The sequence below is a fragment of the Argiope bruennichi genome, chromosome 9, assembly GCF_947563725.1.
Source record: "Argiope bruennichi chromosome 9, qqArgBrue1.1, whole genome shotgun sequence".
Lineage (NCBI taxonomy): Eukaryota > Metazoa > Arthropoda > Arachnida > Araneae > Araneidae > Argiope > Argiope bruennichi.
The window spans coordinates 28675119-28701212 of record NC_079159.1 but is presented as its reverse complement, the minus strand read 5'-3'; the positions used below and the strand labels follow the sequence as shown (position 1 = coordinate 28701212).

The following is a 26094-nucleotide window of genomic DNA, read 5'->3' as shown; positions in this document are numbered from 1 at the left end:
ATTCATTCAACTGAATGAAAAAATAATTTAAATATTATGTTCACCCTAGTTACATCATTTTGAGATAAATAATCTCCCTTTCTCTTAGAAATGATCCTTGAACAAGTTTTTACCTTTCATTACCAAACATCGAACCTTGCACGATCGCGATCGCATCCAGAATAATACAAAAAGAAACCGAAAAAGACGAATCGTAGGCCAATTTTTCTTTCTTTTTCTTCCTATTTTATTTTATTTTTTTCCTCGAAGGTCGCACCAGGTTTTCTCATATTAATGACGTCACTGGAATGGCGACGTCGTCGCATGGCGGCTTCGAGGGAATGCGCCGCTCGGAGAACTCGGTAAAATCGCGCTGCATACTCGGAGAGAGAGGATCACTAACTCTTCAGGCGATTTCACCTAGTTTTGTCCGCCGCCAAACCACGTTGTCCGCACCGCCAGGTGAAGAGCACGTTGCCCGTCGACGTTAAACACAATTGCCGTACTCAGTCACTCATTACACAAGGTGGATTAGATCCGAATTATAATACTTGCTGTTATTTTGGGATTATTTAGAAAAGATGTACTGATTCATTGGGTCTTACCGGAAGGACACGTGGAGGAAGTTTAACAGGTGGTTAGTTAGTTATTTCCCATTCCTGGTGTTTTGTTGTGTGTCTTATGTTAAGGATGGATGCACAGATACGATTTGGATAAGAATTTTAAACATTATTCATGGATGATGAGTTAACGAAGTATTTATCTATAGAAGATTAAAAATTCATGTCTTTAAGATTAAAGTAACAACTGACGAGATAAAAATATTTTGCTTACTTGCTTTATAATTCTTTTTTTATTTATTGCAAGTAAATACCTAGAATTTTTAAAAAATATTTATTGCAAAAAAAAAAATGCCCAGCATTTTTTTTTTCTGAAATTGATTTATCCGATGATCAAATTGTGAATTTTGAACCAAAATTTTTTTCGATAAAAAAATTGTTTGGTTAAAATAAAAATATCGGATACGAATAAAAGTTCTAATTTATATTTTGAACTTTAAATTTATAATTTTTTTCCAGCAAAATGGCAATAAATACTTACAGAAATTTTTTATATATATATACGTATAATCTGCACCATAATTTTATAGCAGAATTTTTAATAGTTTAAAATAAGTTATGTTTTCACAGAAGCTTAAAAGTAGTTATATATAAATAATAAATTGGATCGCAGGAATCTTATTTATTTGAAATTTATAATTTTGTTTAGTTAAATAAATTTAGATTTACGTTCAAGCAATTTCCGGTAATTCATTCGAGAAAGTGAAAATCCTTTATTTTTCTATCAATTACGTGTTTACGTAAAATATTTTCCTTCGCAATTTGATAGAAAATTTTCTTTCTTCCGATACTTTTTGTCCTTGTCATTGAAAATAAAATATTTATGACTATGTTATAAAAGCAATGCAATGAAGGAAAAAAAATCACATTTTAGACAATGACAATATCTCGTTTGATATATTTGTACAATGACACAGGATTGGAAAGAGAGAAAAAAAACTATAAACTTTTTTTACAAGCTGGATTTGATTCTCCCTCGCTCGATTTAAGAAAAAAAAATGTGTAGGAACCATTTGATTTGCAAAACATGCAATCCTTTTAAAGTAAAATGTCATTTTCTCGGAAAAGCATAGTTTATTAATATTTCATGCCCCGAAATGTATTCATGGAGCCTTAAAAGCCTTTGATACGTTTCAAAACGGATTTGCCAGTTTCTTTTTACAAAGTAAAAAAACTCAAAAAGCTTTTAGCTTGCTATTTAAAAGAAGCAGGATTGGACTAGTTGTGCAAAAGAAATGTTAATTTTTGGTGAATTTCTTTCTGCATTAAGATACTATAAATTTAAATAGGCGTATTTAACAAAAAAGGAGATGAACTATTTGTCTGAACGTGGGATGTCAAATGTCAGGACGATTTACATTTAGATCCTGCGCATCCCGTTGCATTAACTTCACAGCTGTCCATTTCTGTTCATCTCATCGCAGAAAGCATGAGGCATTAGTATGCTGATTGGAATACCCAGGACTATGCCAAATCGTAAATACTGGATACAATGGTCACACTGGTCCATGGCACAGCTTCTGAAGTTGGTCACTATGCTTTTTGGTGTTTTTCTTATGAATTGTAGCAACTGTAAAGTGGCTGCTGAAACATTTACCATAGGATATATGACCAATATGCAAGGGCGTACCAACACACAAAAGCAAGGGATAGTGATTTCCGGTGCCATCTCGTACGCCCTGGATGTGGTGAACAATAACGCATCTTTTCTGAATGGACACAAACTTCGGATGATATACAACGACACAGAAGGGGGTACATTGATTGGAACATATGTGACAATTCAGCAATGGCGGGAAGGCGCCATTGCTTTTTTTGGTCCAGAAGATTCTTGTGCTGTAGAAGCAACAGTGGCTGCATCCCTCAATCTTCCCATGATATCATATGTAAGTACCTTTTTCTGGTTTTATTATATGGCACGTTTAATGCGTGAAATTTATGGAATTTGCTGGCAAGTTTTATTGCTGTGTAGCTTATCAAACATTAATCCTCTAATTGATTCAGGTAGAAAATCTAATTGTTGTTTTCAGAGATTTTTACTAGCAGGTATATTATTTTTTAATTTTATAACTTCGAGCGATATTATGCTGTTATATAGAAATATATAAATTATTTTTTTAAAATATTTGAACTGGTTTGCAACATTGCATCTAAATAGATTTTATATTAAAAACGACATTTAGAAGGTTAATATAGAAGTTAGCGGAGTATTTCAATTGTAGCATCATTTTGCGATATACAGTATACAGAAGTTAGTTTTAAGATAATTTTCGAATTACCAGTTCAAGTTCTTTTTATGTTGTTAACGATCAAAATTATTGATGATTACTTCAAGAATAATTTTTTTGTTAAGTGTTTACTATTTTTAAACATTTTGGAATAAGTATTGGAATTAATAACGTGGTTTTTATTTGTGCATCAATTAGCTTATGCAATTTTTTAGCACGCTTTGTTCTGTAGTTTTTTTTTCTTATTTGCATGCTATGTTATAATTTTTTTTTTCAAATTGATAATACATACAATTTCTTAAATTCAAGAAAATGTGCATGTTTTAAAATTAAATCATTATATTAAATCTTTAAAACAGGATCTAACAACTTCCTGTATAAACATTTTTGTGCAGAATGTCAGGCTGTTTTTGCTACATAGAAATATATCAGTTATGTTCTGACATTACATTAGAAAATTGGATTTAACTGAGTGAAAAATTTTTCTTAATATTTTTAATTTGGAAAATCAAGATTGTGCTTTGAGATTGATATGTGTATTGCATATTTATAATTTTAAATTTTGGGAAATGAAAAATTTCACAACTAGGTTGTTATGCAGCATGCTTATTCATAATTTTAAATTTGGGGAAATTAAGATTACGGTTTAAGAATAATATGTGTAATGCGTTTTATTTTTTAACTTTTTCGAAATCAAGATCGCGTCTTGAGGTTGATATGCTATGTGCTTTATTAAAAGAAACATGTAAATTCTTCCAGAATTATATATTATTCAAAAAAAAATAAAAATAGATATATTAAGAATGTGACAGTTATAATAAATTCATGTCTATCTTAGTAAAGGTTTACTATATTAAACTTATATAAAAATCAGTAATATGTTGTTCGTAATGTGTGTTATAAAAATTCGTAATTAGAAATTTCTATATTAATCTTATATAAAATATTTGTAATATGTATATGAATTTTTAACGTGTGTATAAAACCTAATATTTTTTGTAAATGCGTATAAATTAGATTGTATTTTATTTGAAACATGAAATAACTTCAGATAGAAAACATATGAGATCGAATAAGGCATGATCTACTTATAAATATATGTTCCACAAACATTCTCTTAACATATCACGTAATCTTAACAATGCCACACATCCGAGAAGTGGCGTAGTATGTATTTTTACATTGAAAAAATAAACTTTATCAATGTTAAAACAGAAACTATCCCGAATATTGTTTTAAAACTATTATTTTAACAAGATGATTTTAATTCTTTAAAATATATGAAAATAATTTTTCACTTTTGTTTAGTCTCCGATTTTTGCTTAACAAATACATGCGTTTACAAACAAGTGTTGCTTTTGCGTCGTATAAAAAAAGAAGAAAAAAAAACACCATTTAGGATGAAAATAGGAAGTTCAAATAAAAGTAAAAATATCATTGAGTTATTATTTTTTTAAATATTTTGATAAAAGTTGTAACGCACAAAATTGGGTATTTTTTGGGTCAAAATATTTTTGAAGACATATCCTGCTTGCTGTTTATATATTTTTATAAATTATTCTAAGAAAACTAACAATTCACTGAAAAAAAATATTTGTTACGTGACTTTAAAAAAAAATGTGAATTAGACTCATTGTTTACATCGCTGTATGGAACAATATAAATTTGAAATAAATATTAATAAAAATGACAAAAAAACTGCAAACGATAAAACTTATCAAATTAATTTGCAAAATGCAATATTTTACAAAAAGATAAAAGTCAATTTCTTTTTTCTTTTGAATTATAAGATATAGACTTTTGCCTAGTGTTCCTTTCAGAGAACTTTTAAACGTGTAATCCGCAAATAACAAGTTCAAATATTCCAATAACTAGAGCATTCTCAGCAATCTTGAATTTATCTTGTTATTCACTATCGTTTGGCAATAAGGAAATAAAACTATTTATATTCTGAATATCAGAAAATCTGAATATTTTTAAAATGGCTAGAAATCTGTTAACATTATCGTTTCTTTCATGATAGTGGCAACGCTGAAAAATCGTTTTCTTAAACGAAAATATCGAAAATATTTTGATTCAAAAATCTCTGAATAGCGTTCTTTATACAACAGTTTGGATTCCTCTTTTTGCGTTCATTCTTTGGTGAGTTACTAATGGTTATATTTTCATACATTATATTTTAATTAAATATTAGCATCTGTAAGTGGTATTGTTTTTAAATTCTAAATTTCGCAACATTTTATAGTGAAAAACACCTAATTCAAATCGAATGTAATTTTTTTTTGCCCAATTCTTCAATATGTTCTGCAGCTTTTATATATTATTTTATAATATAACTAATTACAGAATTAAATAAAAGATTTTTTAAAGCATAAATAATGTCGCAATAAATTGACTTTTTTCCTGTTATTTATCAATATGTCTCCAATATTTAAGAACAAAATAAAAATACAGCTTGATTCTTTGTTAATAACTGGATAATATACCATTTATGTTTTCTGCAAGAATTCGAACAAATCATTTAAGAGATTTTTGAAATTAAAGGTTTGTGCTTTACAATTCATTTTTAGCCCGAAAAAAGGAAATACTTCTTCAAATTTTCAAATCATTACTGGGTTTTGACTTATATTTTCTCAATATATTTCAAAGTTTTTTTTCAATATATTTCATGCAAAAAGTGAAAAATATAGCAATTTATAAGATCTCAACAAAAATTTGACCTGGTATGTTTTCTGAAAATGCGACATTTTAGTATTTTATCTAAAGTAACAAAACTTTTTTTATATTTCCTTATTTATCACTGCCTGACTTCATACATTTATATATTGGTGATGTATTTTTTAAGCTTATTTAATCGATGTATTACCGTAGAAAAAGTTGACACTTAAAAAAATTGGGCGGAAAAATATATCTTATTTATACTTGAATAAAAATTCTAAAAAATTAATAAAAGTAATACCTAATAATGTAGAACAATTCTTTACTTTCTTGAAATTATTTGATATTTTATTGTAAAAAATAAGACACGACTATTTATCTTGAAAATTAATGAATAATTTATATATCATGCATTCAAATTTTTTGTAGCTTTACAGTCCATTCCACTATAACTTTTGGACTTTGTTAAAAATACTTATATTGAAATAAAATTGGTAAATATTCTCCCAAAAACAAATGTTTAGCACTATTACTCGAAAAGTTTTGTCCCCTAATTTTCAAATGAATTGCAAAGCGGCTGATCATAGAGACAAAAACAATATTAAATTTAGTTAAATAATAAAATATATTCTTTTAATAACTCATTCCAATAAAAACCAAACTTTACCATGCATAACGAATCTGCGGCGCTGAAAACTTTTGATCCTATGAAATGATTGTTAACTTGCGGTCACCTTATTATCTTAAAAAGATGAGTTTCAAGCTAATTAACATGTCTGGAGAATGTAATCTCATTTGTAAAGTATTTATCTATGTCTTGTCTAAAAGCGTCTTGCAGCCATTGACAGTCTAATATTACAGTTCAAAAAGAAAAGAATTAAGTCTATATTTCTTTGGTCTTTGATATCATTAAAATTTGAATCTTAAGTCAAGGGACCTCGTTATAAAAATGTCTATATTATTATAATTTTTTTATTTAGTTCACCAGAATTTAAAATATATAATGAATGCCATAATTCAAATTCCTGATTACTGTGATTATATTTATAATTTAGAGGAAACGTTGGTAATATGAGTAATTCTAGGGTCAATTGATAGCATCCGATTAGAATGCTTAAAATGCAACTCTAGCAGCAGTCCACACCGTCTGCAGATAATTGGGCGATATAATTACATCGTGTCATTTTCCATTTAATTATTTTTTTCTGTGTGTCTAACTTAGTGGTTGCTTCTTTTAGCTTTTATCGATTCCTGGTTCCGTTATAGGTAAAAAATAAAATTATGAAACTAGTTTTGTCTTTTAACTTTATCTATTTAGATTGAGCCGTGAAGCTTCGCTTCGTTTTCTTTAAAATGTTAAACGTCATGTCAGTCACCGATGAGAGACATTATGTTTTTCGGTGGGATCGCGTCAGTATCGGTGAATGACAGTTTATTTTTTTTTTCTTTAGGTCCCATCAGTCATTAATTTTGGCACCATATTTTCTTTTCGATCATCAGTCATCGACGGTTGACAATATTCTTTTCGTCCAAGCCACATTAGTCATTGGTGACTGACAGTTTACTTTTTGTTCAGATCACATCATTGGCTACGGTACTATATATTATTTTGCGATTCAAATAAGTCATCGGCGATGGATAGTGTACTTTTCGTCCAACAGTCATCGGTGACTGACAATATGGTTTTTAATGATACCACGTCAGTTACTATTAACTGAAGATATATTATTTAAAAAATTCTTTTAACTAATAAAATTTACTAAGGAATGGTAAAAAAATATCCCTAAATTACTCCCCACAAATTTAAAGGGGTAATTTGAGTGGCACAGGCCACGAACTACAGACAAATGATTGAAGTAAATGTAAAAGAATATAAAGAACAAATTTTGAATTAATGCATGCAAGGCGTATATTAAAAATATAGCATCCAGTCATATCACAGCCTTGTATATATCTTGAAATGCAAGTATATATAGATGAAATCGGATGCTTTAGGCTAAACGGAAAGGGTGCCCGACATAGTTTGGTACTTAACTGTTTTTAATTAACAAAATATTTTTTTAATGAGGCCAAAATTTTGTTATATAAGCTATATGATTAAGACCTAAATTTCATTTTAGGAAATGATGTCAAAATTTCATTAAATATCTTAAAGTCGAGATTCAAGATAAATTGTCTAAAGATGCAATGAAGTTTGCGATTTCAAATATTTTACACGAAATGACCAAAAGGGTTGCTTTCGTTTTGGAAGTACATTACCAAGAAGAATGAAAGTGGTTGTCTAAAATCGAACTGATAAAAACTTCCGATGAGATATTTCTAGTCAACTTTCAAAGATTTATATGCTTTGAGAGATTTGGGTTCAAAATTAAGGCATTTATAAAAGTTTGTACTTGAATTTGCAGACAGTATCAACATATTATTTAAATTTACAAAATAAACAGAATGAATAATAAATAATTTAATGCAGATTATATGAAATAAAGCATATATAACCAAATTAAAGAACCTTAACAAGTTTGAAACACTGCAAGATTTAATAATCCATACGTTGTAAAACGTTTTAATCAATAATTTAGTGCTTTATTATGATAATTATTGTAAAATGATTGTAAATTATTTAGATAATGATGATGCATTTCAAGAATAAGTTTTTTTTTTGATATTGCAATTTTGCTTCAGTATATATATCTGTGCCTAAAAGTTTTTTTTTTTTTTTTTAAAATCAAATCTTGATATTTTGTGGTCTATTTTACTTGATATTTTATTGTTGCTATATGAAATTTAAGCGATATAGATAATATAACCTGTCTGATGAAAAGTGTTTAAAAAGATTTTGATCATTTACAAGTAATTCTATAATTAATTTAAAATTTGCATAATTGAGTGGCCTAGATTATTGGCTGTTTCTGTATATGTTGACCTTGCTCAGAAAGTAATTCTTTCCTTGATTGTTTTTATTAGCAAATCGCCTTTGGCAACAGGATTGTTTGAAAGGAATATTAATGGAGTGCGATTTTAATGTAATTTCTATTGCATAATTTACATTTATGTATTCCTCTAATAAGACATTAAATACTAAACTGTGACAGAAACTTAAACTGTTCTATGTAATTAACTTTCCAATTGCTCTGTTTCGTATGTAAATGAACTTTCCTCATGGTGTTAGTCACATGGCATGGAAAACGAAAGTGTTTAAAAAAAATTAAATAATACAGATATAAATTTTCAGCCCAGGTATATTCTATATTTCTTAATGAGTAAAATGACATTTTCCGGCTATGTGTTATAGGTATTTTGGAAAAATGATGAATCTATGTGTTTTATAGCAATTTTGCAAACAAATACTAACATATAAAAATAATTTTCATTCGTTTGTTTGTAAAAATAAAATATTGAATATTTTTAAAAAGTGTTAAAATATACTGCCTTTATGACTGATTGTTGCAAACTTTACTTAAAGATATTCTCGACAAGTTGTTAAAACTAGAGTACAAATTATTCTATAACTGTATCGCTATATATATATATTTTAAATTTAAGATGTGTAAATCGCATTTGTGCATTAATATTTTCGAAGAATGTTACGGAGAAATTACAAAATTAAGTACATTTCAAAAATCAGAAAGTCTCATTACCATCATTCAATGTACATTTATATCAAGTCCGATATTATTAGGACCAACGATTTAGCCGTGAAGCACTGCCAGACTCACACACGAGTCTTCATTTTTTAAAAGTAGAATCAATATTTGGAGAAAATATCAAATTATATCCTATAACTTGGAGAGATATCATTTAAATGTTTCGATCATGGATTATTTGTGAAAGAAAAAATTCAATTTTGTTTATTTCTATATCTTGAATTTAAAATTAATTAGCTCAGTAGTAAAAATGTGTTTAGTAGTAGTTTTAATAGCTGCATACTTAAGTCTTTTTATTTTTATATAATAAATCTTTCCATTGAAAATGCATTTCTCTATGTATTATATTTTATAATTATACATTAACTTTCATTTCACTTTAGAAGTCCTGTGCATATAATAAACATAATCTTTATAACTCAGTTTTCAAGAATTAAAGAAAATTTCGTTGTAAATTATTTAATAAAAATTGGAAAATTGTTAAATTGCATTATACTAATAAACTATGCTCTTGAAATTCACACAGAATATCTTTAAACTATTCTCAAAATTTAGTTTAAAAGATAACAAGGGAACAAAATTTTCTATTATTGAAAACAAATATTTTAAGGTAGTGTAAGATTTGTATTTATAGTAATATTTTCCGAAATTATCACGAAAGAAAAGAACACCAAAATTAAGTTTATTATTTACTTTGAATAAAATTTCTGTTCTAATAAAATCTAGAAAAGAAAATCACTCCGAGATGAACTTTCCATCTTTCGAATTGTACTTAATTTGATAGTACATAGCTTTATAGCTTTATAGAGCTTAGCTTTATAGAGTACTAGCCGCCTTTGGCGACCAGCCGGTTCACCAATCTTAATGCTCGTTAAAATTTTTATAATTAAATATTTTAAGTAATTCCTACTTTAATTATTTCCTACTTCATTAAAATATTTTAAAACTTCAAATTTCAATTCACTCATAATATTAAAATGGCCTTGAGTCATAACGTAATCTGTATCTCTCTTATTTTCTGTTAGCTCCCATAGAATTTATGCTTTAAATTAAACTGGAAATGATTAATCTGCAATTAATCTAATAATATGTTTTACTGAAACAAAGCATTTTTTTTTGTAATATGATTACTAAAAAGAGTCGCTGAGCATTTAACCCTTATGGGCATTAAAGAATATCTTTCTTAATTTATGTAATATCTCAAGAATTTGTCAACAAAATTTTTTCAGATTCATCATGAGCAGGTCTATTAATTAACTATGTTTAATTTTAAATGCATCAAACACTAAGGAAATAAAAAGAATGATTTAAAATAATCGGTCGAAAACAGGTAAAAAAAATTACTTAAAAAATGATGAATTTAAATTAACATAAATACAATTTAATTACAAAAGAATAAAACTAATCTAAAAATAATTTAAATCTAGTCCGCTTCCATTGAAAATAGATGTAAACAATCGGAACACAATGCGCATACGTGAATTTTCAACGCCAGTTATGGTAACGCAAATGCGTGATTTTTTCTACGCCAGTTGGGGTAACGCTATGCAGAGTAGAAATTTTTGATTTCCTTTATTTTGTTTTATTTTAATTCAAAAGTACTTCAGAATGAATCTGAAAGATCGATTAATTAATAATGTTTAATTTTAAATGCATCAAACATTAAGGAAATAAACGGAATCGTTTGAAATAATTGGCATAAAAATGTTAAGCCTAAGCCTCATTAGTGCGAGGAAAAAATGCTGAAGCCTTACTCATTTGGTGGTGGGGAAAATGAAAGGATTTTTTTGGCGGGTTTTTAATTAATAATTAAAATTTCCAAAAAAAGGTTACACCATGTGCACATTCCCGACCACCAAGGTATACACGTACCAAATTTGGTAGCTGTATGTCAAATGGTCTTTTCTGTAGAGCGCCAGCACACGCACGCAAACGCACACACACGCACACAGAGCTTTATATAAGTATATATTAAAATATGAACATTATTCCTCATTATTAGAAGAAATGATGAAAATACATATTTTTAATAATTTTTTAAAAATACAAGACATGAAAAAATATTTTTTGAATTCATCTAAATATTTTGGGATTGAATTTTAAAGTCTGAACTATTTCTAAGACGAATATATATCGCTTCTTTTTTAGATATTGAACCCCACGTAGACCAATGTGGAATTACACTGATTAATATAAGATTCAGACTTCTACCTTACTTTCATAATGACGGCAATATCTTTTTTTCCTTGCAAATGCTTTCGAAAAAAGTAATTATTTTAATTTATTTCCGAGATATTTGTTTGGGAAGAGAAATTATTAGTTTAAAAAAAAAATATCAGACAAGCAATTTTCGCCCGAGAAACCATTTAAGTAATTCTGAAAATATTTAAAGGACTACAAGAAATTTGTTAAGTTTACCATATTATAAAAATCTGTTAAATTGATGCGTAAACGAGAAAGATGAAATTAAATTTTTTGCTTTTTCGTAAATCCAATGTAAGAGAAAGTATTGCAATCGTAAAAAAAAAAAAAAACAGCTTCGAAATTTTGACAAATCGTCATGTTTCAAAATTCCATAAGTCAGAAAAACATTTTTTTTTTTTTTTTTTTTTTGAAATTATGCCTAACTGTTTGTGAATACGATAGGGGACGTGGTGGTCTGGTAGTAAGGTTCCAGCTTAGGTGTGAGAGGATTTCAGGTTCAAGGCTCGATTCCTCCATTCAATAACCATGGAAGTGCTGGTGTTCGTACATAGTCGGGCCCAAATGTCCTCCCGCTGGTGCGGCGTGGTAGCTTGGAAGGGTGCCAGTTCAGGAATTTTCCTCGTCAACTAATAATGGTTCAATTCTGGGAGGTCCGACTCACTCTATCGTTGTTTGGAACGGAATGTTAATATAACTAAACTTCGAACGTGATAATTCAAAAACTCTTTGAATTACATGGATAAAAGTAAATATATGGTCTTAACGAGGCAAATTTATAGATTTTTTATTCAAATTAAAAAAATCCATGCACAGAAAATCTTATCTGCTTTCCGAATAAACGTTAACATAATAACTACAAATGCAAAAATTGGTTTTACCGCATTTCATGAGGGTTTTTAAAGTATTGCATATGTGCAGACATTTTATAGTGAAAAACATAACTACATGATCAGAATGCGGCATTAATTTATGTTTAAACAGCAATAACCGAATTGAATTTGGTTCCTAGACATAATGCTTTTTTGTGTCTAGACAGGTGACCGAATTAGAAATTATGAACTAAAAATCCTAAAGCAAATCAATTCACAAAAAAGTGAATCGAGGGTTCGACAAGGAGGATCTAGGATAGATTATGGAGTTCGCATGTACCGAAGGAAATCTTTTCGTTCGTAATATTGGATGTTAGCGAAGCTTACGATATCACAAATAATTCTGCAACCATTATCGAAGAGTTTATTAAATAAAAAAATGAATATGCTTTTTTCTTTTGACTTTTTTTTTCCTTATAAACACGATTTGCTTTTTAAAATATGGTCAAAAATTCATATCTAAGTTCTATATAATCGAATGCAATCTCTTTACGTTTATGAAAACTATAGTTTAATGAAGCGATGCTAAATTAATATTATAATTTTTTATACTACGCCCTAACACTATCGATAATCGCTATATTAATTATAATATTTTATATAAGCTAGTTTTTTAATATTATAATATTATGCGTGAAAATATTTTAATACGGAATAACGCCGAGGATAGGAAATGGTTATACATAAATTAATGAATATTCTTTAAGAATTTTACGGTTTTTTTTTTAATTGAGCTAGTAAAGAATTCGTCGTGATTTCAGCTATCATTTTTATATAAATGCTAAATAGTGACAGACGTAATTTCATTTTTTTTGTGCGTGTGCATGTTTGTGTGTTCATATTTAAGATCTGAAAACTATTATAACCAGGAAAATGTATTTGATTATAGTAAATTTTATTTAATTATATTTTTTCTCTTTGTACTTCATAGGTGAAAATAAAATGAAAGGAATTCAAATTAAATGTTCTGATGTAATACTTCGCTTAATATAGAGACGACTAAAACCTGATATTTGAGTGACCCAGTCACCAGTAAGTTAGCAGTAATGACAAATAAGATATTGCAGTGTTCCAATTAAGTCGTGTAATGGAGTCAGAAGTCTACTACTTTTAGTTTTTGACTATTAAAAAATAATTTGGTTGGTTGTCTAATAACTTTTTAAAAACCTTGTGAAAAATTAGCATTGTTTTATATTAAAAGATAATTTTTTTAACAATGTTTATAGGCTGATATATTAACTTCGATACATATTATATGCAGTATTAGGATAAAACATTCAACATCTTATCTCTCGTATTAGATCTCGTGTATTAGATCTCGAACTGCCAACTTTACCTCTTAAACGGTTTTTGGTAATTGTTTATTGCTAAAATGCGTAATATGAAAATTAAATTTTTAATTAAATTTTTTTTGTTGAAAAGTAGCCTAAATACTTAACCCCCCCCCACACACACGCAATAATTTCAGTGAATTTTATCATACGAAAATGATTTTTCACCATTTTAAATTAAAAAAAATATTTATATCAGTGGTTTTAAGTTCAAGTCAGTATAATATTTTACTTTAATAAATTTTAAAACATATTTTAATAAATTTTTACTGAAACGGGAGGATTTATTATTAAGGATTTTTATTTTTCATAATTTTAAGAAGTTAAATTTTTTCTGTTATCAAGATTTTTTTTCAAATTCATGACAAACACATGTCAATGAAGCATTTACAAAGGCAGAAAATAGAGAAAAATGTCGTGAAAAAGTAGTTTGAACTTGGATAGTTTAAGAAAAGAATTTCACTGCATAGTGTTTTAGCTCTTTGAAAAAATCAAATCCTACGCAATTTAGAAAGTTAAAATCGGAGTTCGAGTGATTAGGAAATTAATTTTAGGGCGCACATAATTAGAAACAATTACATATAATCTAAATATATATATTACAGTGAATGCGATCAGTTAGTTATTATTAATATCATTTAATGGATGTGACTAATACATATATAAAATAATGCACAAACAGCACAAAATATTTAAATAAACAACAAATAAATAAAAAAAATGTAAATGCCGAAATTGAGTCACAATATACAAAAGAAGTGACAAAAGATAAAAATCTATAAACATAAAAGTATTTGATGAATATTAAAAACGATTTATCAATGTGCAAAAGCTGCAATTCAAGGAGCTCTGGAAATATAAATTTCAAAAACAAAAGTTACATCTAGACGGTCGATGCATTAATTGATCATCAGGGAATGAAACCGTTGTGGACTGCAAAAGTGATAACACTTTCTACAAACAATATAAAACAATTGAAAACATTGTATTCATTTCTAATGCTACAATAGATAAATGGTATAAAATTAAAGGTGTGATGCAAAACTAAAACGCAATAAGAATAAAAAAAAGATTATTATTTTAATTTCTTCATATTATTTCTGCAATTCATTTATATATTTGATTTACTTCCGAAAATTATGTTAATTTATTTTAGTTCATTTAGTATCTTGATTTTGCATCGAATTTTTAACTTTATACATATTGCATATTATACCATTCACATGAGATGTTTTTTTTTTACTAAATAGTTTAATACTATTTTTCTGTTATGGGATAGTAATATTTGGATGTATATGGGGATATTGATTGTGGGGCATGTCATTGGCATGGGATATTTTTATTTTACATTTTATTTCAAACTTTATTATTGATATATCTTTAATCATAAACTCATTGTTTTAATTCATGAATTTAAAATCATGCTCGTTGAAATTATATTAAATATTTTTAATGTGCGAATTGTTGTTATAATGTAATTAAAAATAGATTAGAAACGGAAGAATTAAACATAAAACATTTCGCTGCTTTATTTTTTTTCTAGAGATTCAAATTTCCTTTTATATTTATAAAAGGTTCCATATCTGACAAGTCATTTATCATAAATACCATCATTTTTATTTTAAAAATGATGGCATCAATGAAATCGGTATTTATCTGAGAATCTATGCAAAGTCAATTTTACATCTCTGATGTTTGTATGATTGAAGAAGATATTTCAGTTAAGATGTGCATTGAAAATATTTATTTTCGCATTTACTAAGTCCCAAAACACATTCATTATCAAGTTTCCGTGACTGAAAAGAAAAAAAAAATTAAAAAAGCTTGGTTCTATTTGTATCAGAATTGAGGGGGGGGGGCTATTTCAAAAGAATGGCCATTATTAAGTCTGCCTACCTTAAAAAACGAAAAAAAAATTTATTTTGCTATTTTTATCAGATTTGGAATGTTGTTCAAAAACTCTCCACAAGAGTCTTTTTTTTTTTCTTATTTTCCTCACATAAAAATACATTCTTTCTTCAGTTGAAGTAATTTTTCTTCAACATGAAATGTTAAAGAATTAATGAATCTCCAAAATGACTTTGTTATGTTAAAGAAAAATGTTTAAGAAAATGTTTCCAACAAAATGGAAAGTTAATGTTAAGAAAATGTTTCCAACATCGCAGCAAATTCAATGTTGTTTCTTAAACATTCAATAATACGCTGATTCGAAAGTCCTATTGTCAGCAGATAAAACATAAATTGCTTTGCATATTTAATTGATATAAATAGCTAATAATTTTACCGTATTATTATAAAAGCATAAAATCTTGCATTCAAATTCCATGAGAAATGTATTCATCAAAAGGCTTTCAAGTTTTGCTTTTATTAACAATAGTTTAGAATATTTTCACTTAATATCTTAACCCTTTAAAGGGCCTTTTTTTTCTAGTCATATTATGTTAAAATATTTTTAGGCTTGAAATTAGAATAAGAAAAAGGGATTTATTTAGCTTATTAGATAAATTTAATTTGATTAATGAATTAATTTGGTTAATTAAAAATTAAGTAACAAATCAAGACACATAATTTTGATTGAGATAAAGAACTGAAGCATCTAAAGTTCTGTCTTTCTAAAAAAATTTCTCAGAACTTATGCCAACCTACAAAATTTCATACAAAGATTGATAAATTTGGCGGGAAGCATACTTCCCACGGCCCTAGAAAGGGTTAAATCTTTGCTTTTTGACAATATATTAATGTTAGAATAATGCTATTTATTGTATATTTCTGTTTCGGCATTTATACTAAATCAAAAAATTTTAATAATTTCGCTGACTTAGTTTAAAGTCTTACTGTAACGTATATTTAAAGTCTTACTGTAACGTATATTTAAAGTCTTACTGTAACGTATATTTAAAGTCTTACTGTAACGTATATTTAAAGTCTTACTGTAACGTATATTTAAAGTCTTACCGTAACGTATATTTAATATTAACGTATATTTAAGTGAATATTGGTCCTTATTGTATTCTGAAGTAAAATCGGCACAATTTTCTTTCCTTAAATTTGAGCTATTCTAAATAAACTTTCTATTTAATTCAAATTTATATTCCCTTAAAATTGTTATTTCAAATCAAGTAAGTTTAAAGTTTCAAGAAAATAATAATGCTAATTTGTTTTATAAAATCTTACAAAGCAAGGAAAAAAAAAAGATTATTCATTACCTTTATAGTTATTTAAGGCAACTGTTTTTAGATTCTTATTCAAATTTTAATGCTGTGTTTCTTTTTCAGATATTTTTTATGAAATTAGGGTCTAAGAAATTTAAATTTGCAGTCTTAATTTAAAAAAAATATCTTGAATTAATTATTATTAGCATTTATCTGCAATTGTATTAGCCCTTATGTTCATTTTGTATAGTATACAATACATATAACTTTATAAAAATATACCATCACTATAAAAAAATTTTTATATTTAAATTATTTTTATTTATTATTATTTAAATTATTTATTATTATATTTATATTATTATAAACTATATTTTTATAGCGTAAAGAAGCTACCTATATACATTGTTTTATTATCTTTTCTTCAAACAAGCAGTTAAGATTGGTTATTAGGGTTAAAATGAAATAAGCAATAACAATAATGAGTTTTTTTTAAAAAAAAATTCCAAATAGTTGTTTTACATTTTTCAGTGAAAAGCAAATGTAGAAATTTTTGAAAAGTTGGAAATCTTCATATTTATAATATGTCTAAGGATAAATTTCAAAATATGGTTACTTGCCTACGGTTTTTAAGCAAAGTTATGATGTTACGATTTTCTCTTAAAGAGGGACTTCTCTTAGTTATTCGTATCTCTAGATTTCACTGATGATCACTAATTACATCTTTTTGATTTTAATAATCATGATAAAAAAATCGAATTCTCTAGAATAAGCGTTGGAACTGAAGTTCTAATGGCGCTATCACCAAAATTCTTGAATATTCGGAATCATTAATTTTTTTCCCCCAAAGTCGCGAAATCAGGGCCAAGTTTTTCGCCAAGGCTGGAAATCATTGGATCAGCATACCATTAAGTAGCCTTACTATATTAGTAAAATTATCTTCCTTACCAAGAAACTTACTGCACGGAAGCAATATCACAAATTCGTAATAATATTATTAAATTTTAAGTGTTAAATATTATATTTAACATATATTATATTTATATTTAAAATTATAGTAGACATTCATTTCTCACGTAAGACCAGTATTAAGTGTTGTCTACAAATATTTATATGTAGGTCATCTCTTTATAAATTCTTAAAAGTAATATTTTAAAACGCATCCATGAAGTCTTAGGTATTAATCTATTTGGTATATATGGGTAATTTGTATATATGAATCTTAATAACGACATTAATACAACGCGACTAAAAATGAAAGCTTACAATTTGAATGCTTTTCTTTGCAATATGTATTGCTTTGATTTATTCAAAAGACAATACATTAAATTTCAATTATCATATCTTTTCTGATAAGGCATATGTAAATTTTTTAAGTTTTGTTACTTTTTGATGAAACATTTGCAAGAGCAGTGATTCAGAAAATTTTATAGTTTTTTTATTGCTTCGAAACTGGATACTTTAAACTCATATTAAATAGACTTTCATATCTATAATGGTTGTGCCACACACATGTACAAGAACATGATCTTGTACAAACCAACACAAAAAATATGGATAGATAAGATTTATATCCTTAATGCAATATTCTATTCTAAAATATGCTGAGCTGCAAATACATTGAATTGCAATTAAGTGCAAGATCCATAAAATTCTTGGTAAAACTTTTAAGAATACAACTAATTTCAATTTCATTAAAAATACTGATGTCCTTCAATAGCTTGAATAAATCTTGAGTAGAAATATCTCCGAGTTAGAAAGAAAAAAAATTAAATAAATCTGTGTGTTACAAATATAAAATTTAATTAAAATGTACCATACGGCCAGATGGGCATTGTATGGACTACAAATTGCCGGGTATTCACCAAGTATATCTGCCGGTGAAACGTGAGTGGGCAATGCGCAATCAAGTTAGTCACATCATATTTCCGACTGAACGATGGAGTCTTTGGCCTAATATCTGGTTTCATTTCATTAAATTCATCTATTTCACTCACTTATGTAGTGAATTCTTTATATTAGAATTTAAAATAAAAGCTCTGAACAATAAGCATACACAGATTTACCACGAAAAGAAAAGTAACTATTATCGTGGTTTCCTAGCAATGGTTGAGGATTAAGTGATAAATAGTGCCAATGCTCGAAGGGAAAAAGCTGTTCATGCTTTGATGCCATCTTATACACTCTTTAGAGCTACTTAAAGGATTACCAGGCCCCTTTTACATTTACCACATTAGAAAGCAATACTTATTTGAAACCAATACCAAATAAGTATTAGTATAAGTATTGATATATGAAACTAATATTTTTTGGTGTTCACTCTGTTTTTCATTTGAGTATGTAAGTTACCTGCTTCTGTCTTCTGATGGATCAATTCACTAATGTAACCACATCGGTGAACTGTTCACCTACAACTAAAAATCTCAATTCGGTCTAGTTAATGCCATATCTTTGATTTTATTTGGATTTATCGCAATTCTTGTATTGATTAAGCATTGATCTAAGATGCCTGCCCTGTTGTTTTAGTTAAATGCCGCAATGGATATATAATTTGTTTAGAATAGCATTCCGCTTCGAAGCTTTATAAATTTAATCTAGTATGGATAAAATAATATTCTGTATAGATGTCGAGTACATCTGAAGGGGCTTCTCTCTCTCACTAACAGCAAATATGTGTTTTACTTACTACAATAAATGAAAAGATCTTAGAGGCCTGGTGGTAAGGTCTCGGCTTTGGAACCGAGGGTTTCAGGTTCGAGACCCGATTCCACTGAAGAACTGTCGTGGAAGCAGGTCTGGTGCATGTTAAATCCTTCGGGGCCAAATGTCCTATCGGTGGTATGATGCAGAAGTTTGGAGAGAAGGGTGCCGGCTGAGATGTCGTCATCGTCATCTGATAGTGGTGCAAAATTACAAGGTACGTCCCAAAATAGCCCTAGTGTTGCTTTAAAATGGGACTTTTATATAACTAAACTTCACAAATCTTTGGTAATGTTCCTTTTGTCGAACATTTCGTGAAATTCCAATTGTCCGTGGGCACAGAAAGGCCGAAAATGGCCTTTGAACCATGAATTCAAACGAACCTCAGCCATCTGATAACAAAGTGATGATTTACGACGTAGACAGTGTGGACTTATGTAATGCGATGCTCTTTTCTCTTTCAGACATATTTAATGTCGATCAAATTTCAACTACCCACATTTTACTCACAATATTTTTTTTTCTATTTCTGTCAGGTTTCAAGATTTTAGTTTTCTTTCAAGGGAATAATCATTTTTAAAATTAATGAACTTTCTCTAACTTTTGGAAGTGCTTAAATATTAATATTAGTTTATCGATTGTGTGGACTCAACTTTCTTTGATGCAAGATATTGGTTACATTAAGATCGATACCGAAATTAAAGATTTTTCGTGATTATTATAATTGATCTATTGGCATATTTTGCTAAACTTCATAAATATTGACATATTAACAATATGTATTAAATATAGCATCTATTTAAAGCAGAGTGGAGGTGAATTGCTCTGTTGCATGTTATAACAAATACAAATTAATATACAGATAAATATTCGACATTATGTCACTTAAAAGTTGACGCTGAGATACAAAGAAAGTTATTAGGTACTTTAAATTCTATTATGCTTCAAAGTTGGAAGCTATATTTTAATAAAACTTTCATATTAAAAGATTTTTAGTAGCGTAAGTGGATCTTATCGAATTGATAATTATTGAAATTTGATCTAGAAAATTTTCTGACTCGATAAAATTTTATCTACTGATAAAATGACATGTCTTGCACTATATACTTTAATTTGTATTCAATTATCATAAATTCTTTTACAAATTTATGCGTAACACTGCTGTTTGTATCCTATGAGATACGAATTTAAATTTAAAATGTTATATAATCTTCTACGTAGAAGAACTGCTAGCAAAAGTATTTGATTTTTGTGCTTTTTCATCTGGAGTAAAGATATTAAGACTCCAAGGCTGGTTTTTAATTAGTTAGGAACCAATTTTTTATTTCATTATTACTTTGCCTAGAATAATATAATTAAAGTTCTCCATATAGATAAATGTAATTCTTGATGGAAAAACAAAATTACCATTTTTATTTTTAAATGGCAAAGTTATTCGATGAAACTGATTTGAATAATATAGTTATCGATATTAAATTGATATATTGCTAGTTTAACCATAGCAATAAATAACCATCGCCTAATCTATAATGAACTGGCTATTTTCTAGAAGAATAGGCTATATATCAAGCTGCTAAATACATTTATGTATTGAGTACAGACCTGTAATTTCGCTACATAAATTTCTTCAAACAACTGAAAGAATGTGATAAGAAAAAAAGTTTTATAGTTTTTTAATATATCGTTGTTAATGTTTTCGTAGTTCATTACAAAAAAATTCGCTCATTTTGGAGTTTTCAAATTCGAGATTGACAGGATGACAGCAAATAGATTAGGCTATAAAAACAAATTTGGCTTCTAATTAAGTGCGAAGTTGATGCTTTTAAACGTTTTTTGAATACTGTTATTATCAGATATCTATATTCCTTGATGACCTACAGCCGTAAATAATTGTAATTTTTAAAGAGGTTGGAACAGGTTTTTATTAGGAAGAATATATATTTCTCTGATTGACACTTGGAATGTGAAGTACAATTTATATTCCGAAACTTCTTCAAGTAATTACTGGGACATATTTAAAAAAAGAAAACTTTCTTAGTTTATTTATCTCCAGAAATGTTTTTGAATTTTGAGGGAAACTGATTTTGGAATTTAAAGTATTTTATACAAAGCAAATAATCTATATAGAATAAAATAATTTTATATAGTAATAAATCAGGTTCAACTTTCCTGCTTTTCCTGATTTATGTATGTCTTGTACATTTTAAACGCATTTCAGATGTTTAATGAATATGATACAGAACTATTTAACAAAAGAATTTAATGAAGGCTTTATAGCCCACATATGATTTCCTTTTTTTGGTTATTCTATAAATACTGAAGTCCCCAAAAGCACGTTCAACGAAACTAAGACGGGTGCCAAGACGCCTGGGTAAAACTGCTAAATTCTTCCAGCTTATGTTAAGTGCGATTAATAATTGAAATACCGGAGATGCTGATTTATATTCATTTTATACGCTTACCCATATAGTTTTTTGAATGGGGGATTTGATGAGCACTCTCAAACGAAATCCGAACATAGATATGCTTAGTAGCATTAAATTAATTGGGAATTTCCTTTTATATATCATCCCCCCGCACCTTAAATGCATGGTTTCACATTGCGATTTTGAAGGGATGCTAGGGTTTTTTCATTATCATGGAAGGAGAAACTCGAACGTTTCAATATTCTGAAGTACATGAATTCGAATAAAAGTACTATACTCGGTAAAAACGTGTGGCTAAATTTATATGTTCTAAAATCATCATAACTTTTTCATTTATGAAGCAATAACAGACAGGACGCGCAACACGAGAATCTCATGAGCTGTCTGTAATTGATGAAACGCGAAACACGAGAAAACTCGTGAGAGGTTCTTGATGATAAAGAAATTCATTCTTGATAAAATATCGTAATATTCCTGGCAAATATATTTCAAATATTTTTAACAGATAATCATTATTTTTAAAAGTATCCTAGAAATCCTTTGATTTTTTTTTAAAAAAGCAGCGAATAGATAAAAGCAATATAATTAGAATATGAAATAATTTTTGATAAATGCAAAAATTTTGGGGTTGCAGTGTAAGTTCAACTGTTTTCTTTTCTGTTGGGTAGATTAATATTCGATTAAAAATTGCATATTTTAAGAAAAGCTGTTTCCCTTTTCTCTTCCAAGTGTTATTAGAAAAATTGTCTTGTTTAACAAACATGCACACTGACGTAGCTAAATTCAAATGCCTCATAAGCAAAGCATTTTAAAATGCGTCTGTCAATGTTTCATATGAAAATTAAACATGTACAAATTAGTGTTGTTCACCTCAAAATTAAACGCACATTTCATATAAAATTCTTGTCGTGAAATTCAATGCACCATATGCGGCTGTTATAACGTAAAATAAAATTATACGACTCTATTAAAATATAATACACTCCCGAGTATCGGGTTCATGACTATCCATTTCCGTACTATCCGGCCTAATTTTTCAAAAACTCAAAGCTGTAAATTTCGATTCTTATCTTAGGGATATACATCTTAAGATATATACTCTTATCTTAGGATCTTTTCATATCTGTGTATCATTTATCAGTGAAAAATAAAATCTGTTTGAGTCAATTTTCTTAAGAATTAGGTCTACGATTTACGTTAAAGATTTGTGTATGATTCCTGCTTTTAATCTAGGCATTGCAGAATTTAAGTTAAAATGTGAATAATTTATATCCTTAATTTATTTTTTATCTAATGAATTCTTGAAACATGCAGTGCATTTTATAAACTATCAGTACAGAGCCTTCTATTTTAACTCGACACATTACCGGCAACGGCTTCCATGATTCACCGGGTAGCGGCCACGTTCACTTTCTACGTGACTTAAGAAAAATGGAGGATTTAGTACTTACTAAAAAGTGAGAAATTGCGCAATACGTTTGGTATAAAAACTTTATCTTCGGGTAATTAGTGAGCAAAGAAATGATTTCATAGAACTCCGGCCTATCTGGTTATTTTTTTTATCCAGTCCACAATTCCACCACATTAGGCCGGATACTCGGGAGTGTACTTTATATGAATGAATTTATGATAATTCTTTCTTCGGAAATTCTTAAACTCGTAAGGTTTCTTTTTTTTATTTACTGTTCCATTAATTCAACTCTAATTCATTTAATTTGTAATTTAGAATTTTCTTGTATCGATAAAAACTATGCAAAATGTATACGATGGGATTAGTACTTGTTTTTGAAAATATTGAATCTATTGCTGACAGCTGAACCTTTATCTAGTTTGCAATTGAAATAAAACCAACTTACCATTCGTTGAAAAGCAAAACTAATCAAAATGCAAAAATAACTTTTGGAAAAATGTGACTTCAATGTTTTTCCCTTTTAATTCAGCAAATGTTATTCTATAATGAATTTCAAACATAATTGTATCTCAAAATGTTGTTTTGAAGTTTGTTCCCGATTTCACAATTATGCTAATATGTAGCTTAATTAATAGAATAATTAAGCTGAGGTAATCCTAAATAGAGCGTTAAGCTATTTTCAGTTTTAGTAATAAATTTTAATTAAAGCATATTTAACCTTGTAAAAATATTCCTTAAAAACTTGTTTTCAAAAATATTGCCTTATGAGTTTGCTGAATTATTTTTTTAAAAATTTAAATTCTGTTTTTCATTTTTTTCTTTTATTTAAATAGCTTTTTTACAGAATATTTTATTATTTTTGTTTTATTTGATTTTTTAAAATTTTCTTTTACCGGGAATCCTTTTATTCTAATCACGGGTTTCACAGAAAACAGCATTACTTATGTTTCGCACGTTTAAAATTAAAGTTAAAGCAAACCCACGCTTGCTGTGAAAGTGATTCTATTGTAGTAAGGAGTTTGGCAAAAAGTCCTAGTGTATAAACTAATTTACGAGATAGAAAAATTAGATTCGAACAAGTATTTTAAGATGATAGAACGTCGCAAATAGCTTTAAAGTAAAAAAAATCTCTCGGTAAAAGTATTCACAGAACAAAACTTAGTATTACTTTTAATTTCGAATTCCAAATGCAATCACTTTTTTTAATTAAATGAATTAGATCACTATTCTTAAAACATCTCATTCGAAATGACTGTTTCGAATTAACTAAACGAAATAAAAGCAAAGCTCTCCTACGGAAGAAAGTTAAACTTAGCAATAAATAAATGTAATAGATACCTAAAGAAAAGGATGATTTAAAATAATGAAGTGCAATCACTTTTCGCCCTTTTTGTTCCTTCGCTATATAATTTGTCCTCTGAGTATAATTTTGTTCCTTTATAGATTATGCCGATAAGAACTTTTTGCTTGCTCTTCTCTTCTCTTCTTTAGAACTATTTCAGACGATATTAAAACAAAAAATTCCAAGTAAGGTCTTTTTATGGTATTTTTTTGTTGTCCATAAATTCATGATTGGGAATTCTTTGGACGACTTTTTAATAAAGAGATGGAATAAAAAAAAAGCATACACATAATATTGAGAGAATTTTTTTTCGATGCTTTGTATATTTCGCATATGAGAAAATAAAAAGAGATAAAGTATTATAATCTATAAAAAACATGAATAAGAAAACTAAAAATGCTTTGAAATAGATGGATAAAATTATATATGTGGGTATCACATCAAATTTGTTGACTTCTATTCAATTTCGAATGAGATCCATTCACTTGAAGTCTGTCTGTCCAAGCATAAATGACTATAAATATCCAATGTATCAAACTTCAGATAAATAAATTTGATAGGAACATATACAAATTTTACGATTTTTACTACACGAATATATACAAATTTTACGATTTTTACTATACGAATATATACAAATTTTACGATTTTTACTATACGAATATATACAAATTTTACGATTTTTACTACACGAATATATACAAATTTTACGATTTTTACTACACGAATATATACAAATTTTACGATTTTTACTACACGAATATATACAAATTTTACGATTTTTACTACACGAATATATACAAATTTTACGATTTTTACTACACGAATATATACAAATTTTACGATTTTTACTACACGAATATATACAAATTTTACGATTTTTACTATACGAATATATACAAATTTTACGATTTTTACTATACGAATATATACAAATTTTACGATTTTTACTATACGAATATATACAAATTTTACAGTTTTTACTTTACGAATGTGTAGAAACTTTACGATTATTACTGTACGAATGTGTAGAAATTTTACGATTATTACTGTACGAATATGTAGAAATTTTACGAATTTTAATGTACGAATATGTACAAATTTTGCGAATTTTATACAAATTTTATATTAACTACCTGTTGGTGTGCATTTCTGCATTCATATAAACACGATAATTAAAGAAATGGATTTTTATTATTAATACTTATCATTAAAACTAATTCTGTGTAATATTAGTTTCAGACGATCGTAATAAACGCTGCCAAAATGAATATTCAGTTATCTTTATTAAGAAGCACAAAAATCTCATGAGCTCTCACTAGTTATGAAATTCTACGCACCTGTGATCTTCAGGTTTTATCCAGTGTCCAATTTTATATGAAGGGAAACAAATAAAGCTTTTATTTTGAATGGTTGTAAGTGAAAGTTTCTGAGAGACTACTCCTGTTGGTTTGTTATATGGAGAGTGAAGAAATAATTACGAGCTGCAGTATGGGTTTCGTAATTCATGCAGAAATGAATTTTTCCTC

General features: G+C 27.8%; 1 protein-coding gene across 1 annotated transcript in view; it reads left to right on the top strand.

The window, feature by feature from the left end:
- The first annotated feature begins 1301 nt into the window (after window positions 1-1301).
- Window positions 1302-26094, top strand: part of LOC129984157 (receptor-type guanylate cyclase Gyc76C-like) — a 554740-nt gene continuing 529947 nt past the window's right edge. The window contains exon 1 of the mRNA XM_056093958.1: window positions 1302-2485. Within this exon, the coding sequence (XP_055949933.1) occupies window positions 2042-2485 (444 nt within the window). The 5' untranslated portion in view covers window positions 1302-2041. The remainder of the gene's footprint in view (window positions 2486-26094) is intronic.